At 36.9% G+C, this 14,646-nt stretch overlaps 1 protein-coding gene and 1 long non-coding RNA gene across 12 annotated transcripts in view; one reads left to right on the top strand and one right to left on the bottom strand.

Moving 5' to 3' along the window:
- CBLB (Cbl proto-oncogene B) overlaps positions 1 to 14,646 on the bottom strand; it is a 194,871-nt gene that overhangs the window by 37,209 nt on the left and 143,016 nt on the right. For all 10 annotated transcript variants that reach the window (XM_070582861.1, XM_070582862.1, XM_070582866.1 and 7 more), the window contains 2 exons: positions 9,329 to 9,514; positions 7,372 to 7,737 (listed from right to left, as the gene is read on the bottom strand). In XM_070582861.1, the coding sequence (XP_070438962.1) occupies positions 7,372 to 7,737; positions 9,329 to 9,514 (552 nt within the window). The remainder of the gene's footprint in view (positions 1 to 7,371; positions 7,738 to 9,328; positions 9,515 to 14,646) is intronic.
- LOC139077052 (uncharacterized) lies at positions 3,431 to 12,888 on the top strand. Of its 2 annotated transcripts, XR_011529237.1 has the most exons (5): positions 3,431 to 3,750; positions 4,884 to 5,197; positions 5,762 to 5,882; positions 6,509 to 6,885; positions 7,730 to 10,248. It is a non-coding gene; the product is annotated as an uncharacterized lncRNA (long non-coding RNA). The 2 variants fall into 2 exon arrangements; XR_011529236.1 differs by lacking the exon at positions 6,509 to 6,885 and having other exon boundaries at positions 7,730 to 12,888.

Below are 14,646 nucleotides of genomic sequence, written 5' to 3'. Positions count from 1 at the left end.
AGTATGTCACATGGCTTGAAGAGTCCTCGATAATCCAATCAGTGACCTACCAAGTGCTTCTCTTCCCCCTCACATTTCTAAAATGGTGTTGAAGCTTTAGAATGCAAAAGTGAAAAGGCCATGTCTTTCTCTATCAACTCAAAATAAGTAAAGGAATATGTTTAAAGAATACTTTTGAAATATATCAATGTTTGCATTTCAAAGCTACACAATCTAAATTTTATAGCATTAAAGTTTCACTCTAAAAACTAGGTCCTATGCCATAGTGTAGATTTTTCTTTTTCATGTCTCCTTTCATTAGATTCAATATATGACAATTACATTATGACAAAACACATCTTTAAATGAAATGATTTTATCATAGGTTTCTGACTATGGACCACATAACAGAACAAGGCAGAGTTTTTTGAACTTTGCTAGAGAGAAGAAATTTCTAAGCAGATATTAATCATTGCAAAGTTCAATGAAAACCTTTAACATAAAAAAATGCCTTTTATCCAACAAATACATGTATCAAATCACAAATGCTCATTGTGATAATGAGCATTTAAAGCCATCCTTAATTGGGGTCCTGTGCATGTTGCCAGGATGGATACAATGTAAGATTTTTGCAACGGAATCTCCTCGATGTTACTGTTTCACAACACATTTAAAGTTCATTCTGTAAAATGTAATATGGGTTTTATATGGAATAATTTGTTTTATTAGGAGAAAGTACCTAATGTACTGTTAATACCTAATAAAAGTTCAGCAATTATTAAAAAAAGGGGAGACATGGGAATATTTCTGTTGTATTACCTCTAATTTAACAATAAGACAACCATAATTTTATACTCAGAACATCGTGAACATATCTGAAAAGGAATATCAATATATCCAAACATTTACTGATATTAAAAATGCTTTCACCTTGCACATTAGGTAAATAGGAGAATAAACATATTAATAACAGAGCTTGCACAATATTTTTGCGTACTACCATAAATTTCAACAAGTCATGCAGGCAATGATGTCTATCATCGGTAAAAACCACGAAGCACAGTTAATGACGCAATTTATTGTCTAGGAAAGCAATAACCGAAAAAAGTTAAGTGACTTATTCCTAATTTTGTGAAACAATCTACTAACGTGGTTTAAAACGCAAATAGCACTTTCTCTAACTGCTTTAGAAACACACCGTTATTAACGCACAGTAACTCAAGGATTTCTCCTGCCTCTAAAATGCCACAGTGTCTCTTCTGAACCATTCATTTGGCACTTGGCCTCTGCTGATATTTTGCTTATTTGTGTAGTTATGTTCTGTGGAAGAGCACTCAGGCCACACTGAATCTCTTTCAGCACAAAGACTCTCTGATTTCTTCATTTTATAGGACGTTCCTCAGCGCTTTACACACAGTAGGGCTTAAACGAATACTGACTGCTGATGGGCTTAGATGACCTTATTAATGGAGGCATTAACCAATGGAGTGACTTTCCTTTGGTACTGCTGGAAGAAACTCATTAGTTTACTGAGCTTCTCTTAGCAAATACATCCAATTTGTTAATGGCTAATTTTGTATACTGTTCTAAAATATGTACTGAGAGTTAACAATATGCCTAATACCAAACAAGTAATTCTTCATAATTCTTTCCTAATTGGTAGACTGAGATTACACTATGTGCAAACGGCAAAGGACCTAGATATGCAGGTAGTACTATAGCGATGTTCGTATTTGTGTTCATTTAACGTGCTCATTGACATTACTTGATAGTGGTTGGATGACAAGATTTATTTCATTCTGAATTCTATGTTTCCACCTGCACCCATTTCATTTGACTTAAAATCATTTTTGTTGCCACTAATTGAGGGAGTGCAGTAAGTCGCAACCTTTTGAGCGAAGAATAAATAGTTTTTGTTCTCTGGAAATCTGAGAGGCCTGTTTGCAAACAGGGGAAAACAACAGTTCCTCAAATATGAAGGCTGATACTATCAACTGAAGCAATTCACACTGAAATATCCCTGGGTCAAGCCTCCTTAACTCTCAATTAAGGAACCATCTTTTTCTTCTGCCTTCCCAGCTCTCGGTCACAAATCTACCACAATTCCATTGCAAATGCTACCAACTTAAATGTTCTGATCCTATCACTCCTCTGCCAAAAAACTTTAAAAGCTTTCTCCTGTCTATCAAATTAAAGATAACTTAGTGTAGAGGAGAAGACACTCCATTACTGGTTTCCCTCTACACTGCCATTGTTTGACTGGTCCTTCTTACTGTATGTCCTATACTCTATCCAAACTTGACTTCCTACACTATGCATGTTGTCACACCTCCATGCTATCCGTTCCTGTCACATTTACAAAAACAACACTTACCAATCTTTGAATGTCTATAGTCAGTGACCCTCTTGCATGAAGCTTTCCTTATTCCTTCTTTTACCTGCACCTCAATCAGAATGTCTTCTTCCTCTTGGGGATCCCACACTCTATTTTCTGGATGCTTCTCCTATGCCTTATCTACACATACACCTGACTCCTCCTCATCAGATGGTGCTTCATTCATTCGTACTCCCCACCATGAACAATGAACAGCCTAAATTCTCATACAGCTGACACAGGCTAAAGGGATAATAATGTGTTAAGGGAAGTTTAGACTTGTGGAAGAAGTATAATCTGAGTTATCACATAATTTAAATTCTAGATTACCCTAGATTAAAAGTTTTCTACATGCCTCAAGATGGCATTTAATCCTAATCTTGAAGTTTGAAATGTTTTCTCGTGATCCAGATACTGTCTAAAAATTAAGGTTAAAACATTTGGGACCCTTGAGAGACAGGGAAAAACAGATACTTTTGTGATAATCTTGCCAAAATTAAGAAAAGCCTTTGTATTGGTAAAGAATCCCAAGCACAACCCTTTTCCCCATCCCACGTATATAAACCCACACATACACGACCACAAAAATATTGCTATAATTCTGCCTTCAACAGTATCAGATTGGCAATGAAACCAGTGTACACAGAGGACTTATTTTCTGAAAAACAGTCCTTGAGATTTATAGATAAGTTTAAGGTCATTCATATAAACATGTGCCTTTCCACCAAAACAGCAGAAGCCACAATCTCAAAAAGGGGAATTGTTCGGTGTATTTATCTAGTGGCATCTAACAGATTATTGCATATAGGGAAGGTCACTTTAGAATAACGTCACTTCAAGTAACATGAGAGGTCAGAGATAGTTTTATCACATAAGAAACAGCAGTATTCTTAATCTTTCAAGAGGAACGAATAAAGATAGATGGACACAATGTTACTATCTAGATATAAGTAGATAAATTTCAAGTTTCCAATGACATTTTAAAACACGTTAGTGCAAATATTTTAACCTCAGGTAATTAAAACACACAAACCAACAACAACAATAAATAAATATCTAGCTGACAAAATATTTATTAAGGAACGGGTTTATAATGTGGCTAGAACCTGAATTCCAGAGGATGGAAACCGAACCACAGGAAAGAAATGTCTTGCATGTAAAACAGATAAATAAACCTAAGGCAGTAAATGAAAGTCACAGAAAATCCTCACACTTCATTTTAACTATGAATTACCGGGATTTTCCCCTCAGAGCTCTCTACAATTACCAAATGGAATAATAAGAACTGAATTTATTCTTGCTCTCCTTACCATTTATCTAGTGAAGATGCAAATAAAAAGGGCAATAGTTCTAATGGACGTTGGGAACTGGCACACTGACAGATGACAAATATGAAGGTGAGTGAATCTTTACTCCATTAATGGGGGGGTTTCGGTTTTGAAGTCCCCTTATGGTATTCCATATGCACATTTAATTTAAATGGAAACTTTTAGTACTTACCCAAGTTTACGTGTCTTTAAAATGAGAAGATATTTAATTTGAAGCATTTCCTCTGATGAAAACAAGTCTAAATGATTGTTGTTACTATTTGACACAAAAACGTATTTGCTTGCATTTGGAGACTGATGGGTTATTTGAAAATAATAGATCAGCCTTCAAATATATAAATCCCCAAACACTTTATTCCTATGATAAAATTTTTAAAAAATTGCACACTAGGTATGGCAGGTGAGAATACATGGTGACATTTACCATTTTCATCAAGAATATGAATCCTTTTTCATCAAAATAATTTCCCTTTCCTCTTCAGGCCTTCTACAGAAAACTACTATTCTGGTGTAAGGAGGAAAAAAACATTCTATTTTAAATAAGAAAATTACATTCTACCTTTGGTTGAAGGTCACTGCTGGAACAATACATCAAAAACTGTCTATGCCCCTTGTGTATCATGGATGTCCTCTTTCTCCAAGTCCTTTCCTGCCTTACCCAAGACTCCTGACAACCCCGGCACGCACACAGCCTTTCACCTCTATCATCCGCTTAAGTACTGGAATAACTCAGCAACCAAGTTACTGAGTGCTGACCACGTACTCATTAGGAAGGACGCTAAATAAAAGGAGAGAGGAAGGGCGGAATGAAAAGATGATTTGGGTTTTAAACTCTAAAAGGAAAAAGCACAACTATTTTGAATGAAAATGTCAACTGTTCCAACTTATTCTGATACTCCGTGCCTAGCTGTTATTTTGGTTTTATTCAGAACCAAGAGGTACGGGGATTTAGATATTTGGAGGGTAACTATTTTAGATACTAGGTACTCGTATTATTCCATTTTATAAAGTAAGGAGAATAAGTGGAGTTGGGGGTGAAGATGTGGCAAGTTGCTCAAATCCACAGAGCCAGTAAATTCTAGTGCAGGAAGTAAAATTCAGGTGTGATTCCAGAGCCTGGCTAATCTATGTTGATAAGATGTTTTAGTTCTGTTAAAACGCAGCTGTCAGGTTTGCCTTATCATTTTTACTTCTGCCTGAAGGAGCTGAACGGTTCCTCTTCTATGAAGACACTTTGTGAAATTTGAAAGGGGAGAGAACACTGGGACTCTGGTTATCCCAAACACCAGGAGAGTCTTGCCTATAGAAGGGCCTTACAGATGTGTAATTAAACCCATTTGGACTGAGGAGCTACAAAGATAGAGTTGTGAGAAACAAACCCCAACCCAGGATCACAGAAACCAAGAACTCAGGATCCCAGATGGACTGACTCAGTCTTTCGCTGTTGTTGTTACTTGAAGCCAGCCTCTTCAGTCTCCCACCAGTGAATTGAGGAATGAGGCTTTTTCTACTTTATGTAAGTTGTGATATTCTCTGTGGTCTGCTGAAGTGGGACCATTTTTTCTTTCATAAAGATAATGAAAAAGGAGAAAAAGAAGAGACATGGTCTGTTTTATAGCACTTAATACATTAACTATATATAAATCCTTCTTTATAATCCACTTTAGAAGTCAAACAGCTAGATTAAATTAGAAATCTTAGAAGTCTAATTTTCTTTTAAATGCTAAGTCTAGTTGTAACATGAAATTAACTTTGAGAATATAAGCACTGCAATTTCATACACACAATGTATATTAAAGACCTTAAAGAATCTTGATGAGGATTATTTCCAGAGAAATAAACAAGATTAAAATCCAGCTTTCAAGGAAGAGAGAAATTTGGCAATTCACTCAGTGTTCTCTGGGATACTGATATATATCAATGATCAGGACAAAAAGTTCACATAGAAAACATTTAAAGGGATGTTCATAACTGAAGTCCCTATTAATATTTCATAGCTACAGTTAGTATAATAAAAATAAGCTTTCATCCCTATAACCTAAGAAATTTAACCCCAATTTTGGAAACTCTAACTTTCTAGACAAAAATTAACAGCCAGCGTCCCAGGGCTTATGAGAGCAAGTCTGTTATGAGCGCTAGAAGTACATAACGTATGACGTAAAGGAACCCTGAAACAAGAGGTCTTCAACCAATTGGCTAAGGTAATTATTCTAAGTATTTCTAAAGTCCTTTCAGAAAATAAACTGTAACATGCTGCTGAGATGTAACCAGGCAATTCTGTCGGAGCTCACTCCACCACTCTTCTCAAGACAAGTATGATCATATATGAATGAAAAGTGATAGAAGCTAGAGAGAAAAAAAAAAATCACTGAAAAAAAAAAATAAAAGACTGGCAGGTCCCTCCAAGCAGGATTCTAGTCTGTGGAAACATTGTTCTAAGGCTGAAAAGCTCTCCATTTTCAGAGAGCATTACAAAAATTTCTTTTCTAAGTGCTTTCTCTTCCACTTACATCGTATTTACATGACCTCGGAGGAAAGCTTTAGAGCTTCTTGTATATAACAGACGAGGAGACTGACAGTACCAAGCCGAGTCACTGACAAAGAGTCACGGCAAACCACCAGCACTTCTCGCCTCTGTTTTGAATGCCATACTAGACGGTTATGACTCTTCCTATCCTGGCTACCCTAGAATATCACTGAGGCTAAACATTATCATACACAGTTTTCATTATCACTTTACCTTCACACGTGCACACATACGCACGTGCACACAAGAGTCGAGTACCTGTCACACTTTACACTTCTTCATTTCTTGAATATCTTATAGGATTAACTCACCAACTGCAAGCCATTATTTTGAAGGAACAGATCAGTCACCTCAAGTAACAATTTAAGATCAATAGAGATGAGGTCACTTTAACATTGCAGTCTTCAAACGAGGCAAAACCCCCTTCAGCTGAGAAAAGATGGCAGCGATCTGATCGCAGAGCCAAAAATGTCATCGAAGCAGATACCAGAAAATATTATACCTCTGCCAAAGGCCTACAAAGAGTCATAAACTCAATGATTTCTGCTGCTGCCTCTTTGGTTCCCTCTACACTTCAATTCTTTCCTGGACCTATGAACGACAGTGGTGATGTCCTTCACGTAAGAGCTCAACAAGTGTGAGAGTCTCGCTGAGTTTTATGGAGGAATACTTGCTCGGTAAGAGTGCAGTGGACTTGGTGTTTTTAGGTATGTGAGAAGTTCATTTTACCTGGCTGCCTCAGGTATACTGTGCTGGGCAACATCAACTCCAGTGACTGATTTATGATATACTATAAATACACAACTCTTTTTCAAATTAGATAGAGCTAGGAGAGTTAAAAAAAAAAAAGAGTGCTGGTTCTCCCACCAACAAGTTGTTAACGGGAAAAATTTTTGGCAGATGAAATAAGGGAGAGTGAAATAAATCTCTGGCAAACTGTCTAGTGTCTTCACATTAAAATTAAATCATTTCGAACCTTCTTCCTGACAACTTCTTTTAAGTTCAAGTTTTAATGAGCTTCTGATTATTTATAACTTGGAGATAATTAAAGACCTGCAGGGAAGTGCCACACTGGGCAAAACGACACTGTCCAACCTTTGACACTACCTCCGATCAGAAGAGTTTAAGCAGACTGTTTATCTTCTGCTTTGCAGATTTCTTACCTTGGCTCCTTCTGCAGGCAGATCGTGGCGTCTGTGTTTCCTGATAAGCACTGGGTCAGTGCCCATTCTACTGTGCCTTCCATTTACATTCGAACTAGCTGTGATTCCAGGCTTCGGAGAGCCATCCCCTAGCAGTCGACATCCCACAGATTGATTAGTCCCAAACACATCCCGAGGGCACCAGGCTTCTAGAGGCATAGGCTGGTCTCTGGAAGGCACACTTTCCATGTGATGGAAGTGACGACTCAGTCTATTGTCAGGTGGGACGGGGGGAGGTCTCTCAGGTGGAGGGGGAGGAGGATCTCTCAAGGGAGGAGGTGGTGCTGGCAGCGGTTTATCTTGTTTTCTCACCATGCAGGGAGAAGACTAAAGAGACACAAGAGGAAAAAAGAAAATCAAAAGTTGCCCCATGCACTGAAACGACTTCCAGACCAGTATATCATTGCTTTTGTTTTCTAAGGCCTCATGGAGCTTTATTAGCTTACTACGCCATCTTTCCATAAGTTTCTTTTTATCAGCAGTTAATGAAATTTTAAAAATTTAATGAACGACTCATATAAATATATTTCTTTAGGAGTTTTGTAGAAAATGAGTACACAAAGTCAAATAGTAGGATTATAGAGACCATACAAGAAAAAGCAGAATATCAAAATTATTTGATGATTTTGACTGGTTGACATTAAAAGAATATTGAGTCATTAATTAATTTATTTGCACATTTCCATGATTTAGGAGAGAGAGAAGAGGCTCATCAAAGTCATCGTAGTTCTACCTTTTTAAAGAGCAACCTAATTTGTAAAGTCTCTGGAAGACTTAGCGTTGGTTTTGCCATTTTTGCGTCCGCCATGGCAATACAGAGCAAATGGTAAGAAGCAAATTTGCTATGGTTCTTTCTTTCATCAGTTATTAGCAGAATAGTGAAAAATCACAAATAATAGAGGAGCATCATTTATAGATCTTACTTGAATTTTATGAATCCTTAAAATGAAAAGAAAACCCCACAACAGTCTGATTCTTCCATGGAAATATGAAGGTATACGCCACTGAACTGAACCCCTGTGACTTTTTTAGCTTTTATTTTTATTACTATGGTTCATTTGATGAATGATTTGTGCCTTTATTGTTAGAAAATACCACAGAAAAAAGGAATGTGTTGTGTACTTACATAATTCTGACTAAATAACATTCCAAAATGTCTTAATACGATCTTAAAACCAAGTTGACTATAATGTAGAAAAATCAAACACTACTAAAATATTGTGCTTCCAGCTAATTTTAGACTATAAAGCATATTACCAAATGGAATTAATTTCTAAAATCTTGTATTTAATAAAGCAAAATGATGTGCTCTTATCAAATCTGGAAAAAATTTGCACAGAATTAGAATAAACTGTGGGCTTAGATTCACAGAATTAGAATTATGTCTTTAATATTAAACAGTAATGTAATTACTTTGCAAATATTGTAATTCTTTGTAATTAATTCCTTCAGGTATTAAAAGTACATATAATTTCCTCTTCTGAGTCACCTTGAAACATGGGTGATAATTTATCACACCTTAAGCTCTTATGCAAATACACTGCCATCATATTTTTCTTGTCCTGACACTACGAAAATGAGTGTAAAATATCATTTGATAAGAGCATGCAGTTTATTTTAATACATATAATGACTTTTAAATCCATTTTATAGAATAACTATTCTGACTCTATTTATTTTAGCAAATCAGGGGGCTGTTACAGACACATGCTCTCTCTGAATAACTCTGTTAACTTTTATAGTAATAAAGCCAGAAACACGATCGTGGGCTCACCATCAACAAAATAAGAAACCCATCAAAGTTATTCATAAACAATTAAGAGCACAAAAAATATGAGCCATGGAATTTAAAAGAAGCTGAGCAGTCGATAATTGTCACATAAAATTATCGTGTGTGTTTCTAATAAAATTGATTTACCTTTGGGGAACCAGTTGGGCTGCCACAGGGAGACCGCACTATGCCCTTCTGAATCAGGTCCAGGCGAGGGGGCACGGGGGGCAGGCTCAGATGTGGGATCTGGAGAGGGTCCGGATGTGGTTTTCTTCTCTGTGCAAGGGGAGAGGATCCTGGTGATGTGACCGGTGAATTCTGCCTGTCAGTGCACTAAAAGAGAAAAACGTTGTTTATTCAATGTGGAAAGCGTATGCCTTTCAGTTCTTAAAGACAACATTTAGTTTTGAGAAGGTGTCTGCCACTGAACGTCTGTTAAACTCAGTTTACTCTGATTAATAGACGGAAAGAGCTCACGTTGTCCCTCAATGGCAGTATTACATAAAGAATAAATGAATAAGTTTCTCCTACACATTGCTTAGAAAGGGCTTAGGAAAAAAGAACAGCAAAAGCACAGTTTAAGAACAATCAAACGCAGACATTCTTCTGGAAACCCATCCACGTTTCATGAAGAATCTCAGAAATTCACAATGCAGTAATGCACATTGCTCTTGGTTATCCATATTGTAGAATTTTCTTCAGTCTTTGATTTGTAGTACATTCTAGCACTCTAGAACTTAGAAATTATTTCGTTCCATACAAAATATATATCCAGTGCATTGTGTACTTTCCTACGAACCAATTAAATCAGGTAGAGTTTAAAAAAAATAGTGATTTAAAATAAACAGATTTAAGCCCAAATGTTTTCTTCTCAAGCCTTCACATGGGAAAGAAATCCTCAAGTTTAATGTTTTTTTCCTTTAAAAACAATGAACTAAATCTAGGAAAGTTTGTATTTCTGGTAAAAACTGATACAGTTCTATGCCACTACAGGTTTTCCATCTTGTCTGATAGACAAAATAGCATCAAAAAGCCAACAAAAAGTACTTTGATTTGTACATATGTAACCCTTTCTATTTTGGAAGTTTGTTCCTGTCTTTTTTTTTTAACGCGATATAACCTGATTGCTACTTGGTATAAAAATCATACTGTTTAATCAAATAGCCTCACTAGGATAAACAAGAATCTGTTCTGAAATCGTGGGCAGTGTCCTTTTCAAGGCCACATTACTAGCTCTTTGGAGATCCAGGCTTAATTTTTAAACCTACTACATTAATCTATCACGCTTTGATATTCAGCTGTTTCCTAATGCTACTATTTATAAAGAACTCTAAGCTTGTTGTTAAGCCATTTCCCTCTAACATTACTCACATTTATAAGAGTAGTTGATGTCAACAATTGACACTTTAATTCGAACTCTAACAACAGTGAGAAAGATTTAGCCATAGCGTCTTTAACTAAGATGGGACAATAGATTTGTCAGCAATCTGCGCTTAGTTACACGGCGTAAGGCTTTTTCTCTAACGAACTGAAACTGGGGTTTCCCTGATGTTTTTCTCATCATTAGACTGGGGTTATGGAATTTTGGAAGGAAGACCTGGGAGGTAAAGTAACATTTAACCACAGAGCTTCAAGGGTCCTTGTCATCCCTGTGACTCGTCACTGTTGATGCTGGCCCTGATGAGCCGGCTGAGGGACGACCACCCAGGTTTCTTCTCTGTAAAGTTCCTCTCTTTTCTCCCCCTTTCCAAACTGTACTCTTTGCAAGGAAGTTACTATGTGCAGCCTGCACTTAAGGAGTGGGAAGTTATGCTCTCCCTTGTAAAGGCTTTTTAGAAATAAATTTGAGTAGCTAAACAGAAGCTACTCAATATATTTAGACATAATTTTACACGACAATTTTAAGAAACTTCTCCTTCAGTAATTTCATGATTCTTTTTCATATCTCTTACCTATGATAAGGCAAAACAATTTCAATTGCTACTAAATTGAAGAAGAAAAAGTAGAAATTCTACAGTCATAAAATGATTTTAATGCAGCCAGTGATTCTTAAGACAATTCTACCCTAAAATCATGGGGCCCGACATGATCATGAATTTGAAACTTAGGGAGTAAAACCAATCCCAACACGATCATCAACAGAACAGAAAGATCTCCTGATGTAAAGCTATGTGCGTCACAGAATCGTAGCATTTCAGATCACATGATGTCTAATTCTCCACAGTTCCCAGTAGCATAAATCACATTCTCTAAGAACTAGCAAAACTGTTACCTGATAAAAATGCTTTGTGGATCTGTTTACTATCCTTCACAAAAAAAGACTCAAGAAGCCAAGCCATCCACAAGTTCCTGTCCCAAACAGTTTGTTATATATATACAGAGAACGCATAGTACTTCACTCAGTCAGTCACCTGCAGAGAAATCGTTCCATGCTTGGTGCACACCCTGCAGAGACTGTCAAACTAGACCTACTCTCCTCCAAGCACGTTTATTCCACAGCCATCTTCCTGCTTCTCTCATTACTGGAGATAAGAAAGAGAATTCTCACAGAGCCAACAGCCCACCCTCACTATCAGAACTTGACTTCTAGCTTTACACTGAATTACTTATTACCATTTAAGCAATTACTAAATTCTTAGTTTGTTCAAATAATGGAATGGATTTGATTCGAAATGAGTGAAGGACTTGTTAGATAGTGAAAGGGTATACTGAAAATCCTCAGGACAGACGTCCAAACTAATGTGTGTGATGCAGCAATAACCTTGAACTTCTAGATACTTCCAGAAGAACACACTTTGTGAACGAAGAAGAGCAGCTTTGTGAATGTAAATGGAAGCAGACCTTGCTTAGCACAATTTATATTGTGTTCTCAAGGTGATTCCACACTGTCCTTCTGAAGAACTAATTCGTTTTGAAGCACGACAATATCTGTAAGTTGGCTTAGTTAGAAGGATTTTATGGAGGATATGTTAGTATGTGAAGCATCAAAAAACACTATCTTTATTGATTATTTGGACTAAATTCACCATAACTTTTTCACTTTCCCAAGTTCTCCTAAATACAGTAAAATTCCCATGTAAGAGTAGATAATTTAAGAATACTCTATTTAAGATATTTAAGACTGTATTATTTTTTGCTGAACCTTTTGCACTCTCTATCAACTATTCTGCAACTAGAGCATTGCAACTTTGCACTAACTTTTATTGCTGATAAAACTGAATGCTAACTATGAACATCTGGAAACATTTTTAGTAGACAGTGTCAGCAGACAGTCACATGAAGAGGTCACTTCTCATTTATTTGAATAGCCTCCCTTTTTCTTTCCTTCCTATTTGAAAGTCTAAGGTGGAAAGAAGCCTAACACAATGCTTTACTCTCCAGCTCATAATTAAATTCTTAGATGAGACATTAAAAAATCACTGGAGCTGGGCTGGGCAGGTGGTGTAGTGGTTAAGTTCACGTGCTCTGCTTCAGCAGCCTGGGGTTCACAAGTTCCAATCCTGGGCATGGACATACACACCGCTCATCAAGCCATGCTGTGGTGGCATCCCACATACAAAATGAAGGAAGACTGGCACAGATGATAGTTCAGGGACAATCTTTCTCAAGCAAAAAAAAAAAAAAGAGGAAGACTGGCAACAGACGTTAGCTCAGGGCCTCACCAAATAAAAAACAAAAATGCCAAAACAACATCATCCAAAAAATTCATGACATCAAAATTTATCAGTTCAGGGGCCGGCCCGGTAGCACAGTGGTTAAGTGTGCACGTTAGGCTTTGGCGGCCCAGGGTCCGCTGGTTCAGATCCCGGGTGCGGACATGGCACTGCTTGGCACACCATCCTGTGGTAGGCGTTCCACATATAAAGTAGAGGAAGATGGGCACAGACGTTAGCTCAGGGCCAGTCTTTCTCAGCGCAAAAAGAGGAGGATTGGCAGCAGTTAGCTCAGGGCTAATCTTCCTCAAAAAAAAAAAAAATTATCAGCTTAACTTTAAGAATAGAGAGTTTGCCCATTTTTGCCTTCTGAAAATAAAAAGCAAAATAGATTGATTTAACATAGATTGATAGTATTTCTTGCATAAACTACACCTCTGTCTCCATATAATATTTAAATATTTAATAGCCTTTTAAAGGACTTTGATTTCTAGAGTATCACAATTTCCATAGTTATCAGGTATAAAACATATCTTAAAGCTGAGGTGTGACAAAGGGATGTGACCAGTCATCTTTAGTCTATGCATTTATATTATTCCACACGTAGATTCCACAATCAGACATTTCCCCCAGGCTTCTTCTCTGCCTTCTCCCACAGAGCTAATCCCCAGCCGAGGAACACACAGGCCACTGATCTTTCTCTACTTCTGACAGGCGACAAAGAGAGTTGTTGGGGAAAAACAACAACAAACAAACCTGGACCCCATCCTCTGGCTCAGGTTTAAATTCTAAGACTGTGAACTGTGCTAACTTAATCACCTCTTACTGATTTATCCAGCATGCCTCATAATCTCTAATGTCCATTATGTACAGAAACGCAGATTTAATACATATACATGAAACATCTTGAGTAGAAGAGTAGGAAAGCACATGTTTAAATCCTGAATAACACCAGGTGAGTGTTTTGTTGATAGGGATACACTGGATTGGAATACGTGAATTACAAGTGTGGCTATCAAACTGTAATGCCAACTGATTACAAAGAATAAGGATGTTTTCTTTAATAACCATATAACTAAACATGTAGTCTGACTTCATATACACATATTCCCTATGATATTTAAGTTTCAGCCAGAACTTTAAAATGACATGTAGTCTTGTATAAATCACCACCTGTTGATATTGTTACCTGCAGATTATAGAATAAGGTTAATCCGTTTTGTGGAGACTTTATGGCTTAAGATAATTAAATGAAGCATGGTAAAATAAAGGCTGCTATAGAGCATTTAATTTTTATTTGGATGACACAGTTAGGAACACTGACTATTTTGATATAGAAGGGACAGAATGCCACCTATTACATCTCCAAAGTTCCAGAGCTTGCTCATCTTCACTCCCAAAAGATAACTCTATTGGAGATATCTTTAACTCTATTGAAGGTTCCCACCCTTCTTATTTTGTCATAGACAATCTGTCTCACTATCAGACCCAAAAAAAGCAAGAGCAACAAAATCAAATATTTAAACAAATAATTAGACTAAAGTCTCACAATGCATTCAAAAACCAAACAGAAATGTCACTTGGATTATTTGCTGTAATTAACTCTGACCATTAGCACAAAAATCTAACATTGCATTTAACACCAATTTTTGTTTTTTCATCTTGATCTAGACAGTGTCTAAGTATAGAGAGAACAAATAATACGAGGAAGAGGAGCTGAAGAGTGTAAGTAGGTCCATGAGTTTAGGGGATGCCTGCTGTCAAAGTGTTTACCACAGCAAATGAGTTTCACAGGTGTGGGCATGCCTCTCC

The sequence above is a fragment of the Equus przewalskii genome, chromosome 18 (genome assembly GCF_037783145.1).
Source record: "Equus przewalskii isolate Varuska chromosome 18, EquPr2, whole genome shotgun sequence".
NCBI lineage: Eukaryota > Metazoa > Chordata > Mammalia > Perissodactyla > Equidae > Equus > Equus przewalskii.
The sequence above is the reverse complement of the archived record's forward strand: the minus strand, read 5'-3'. Positions and strand labels throughout refer to the sequence as shown.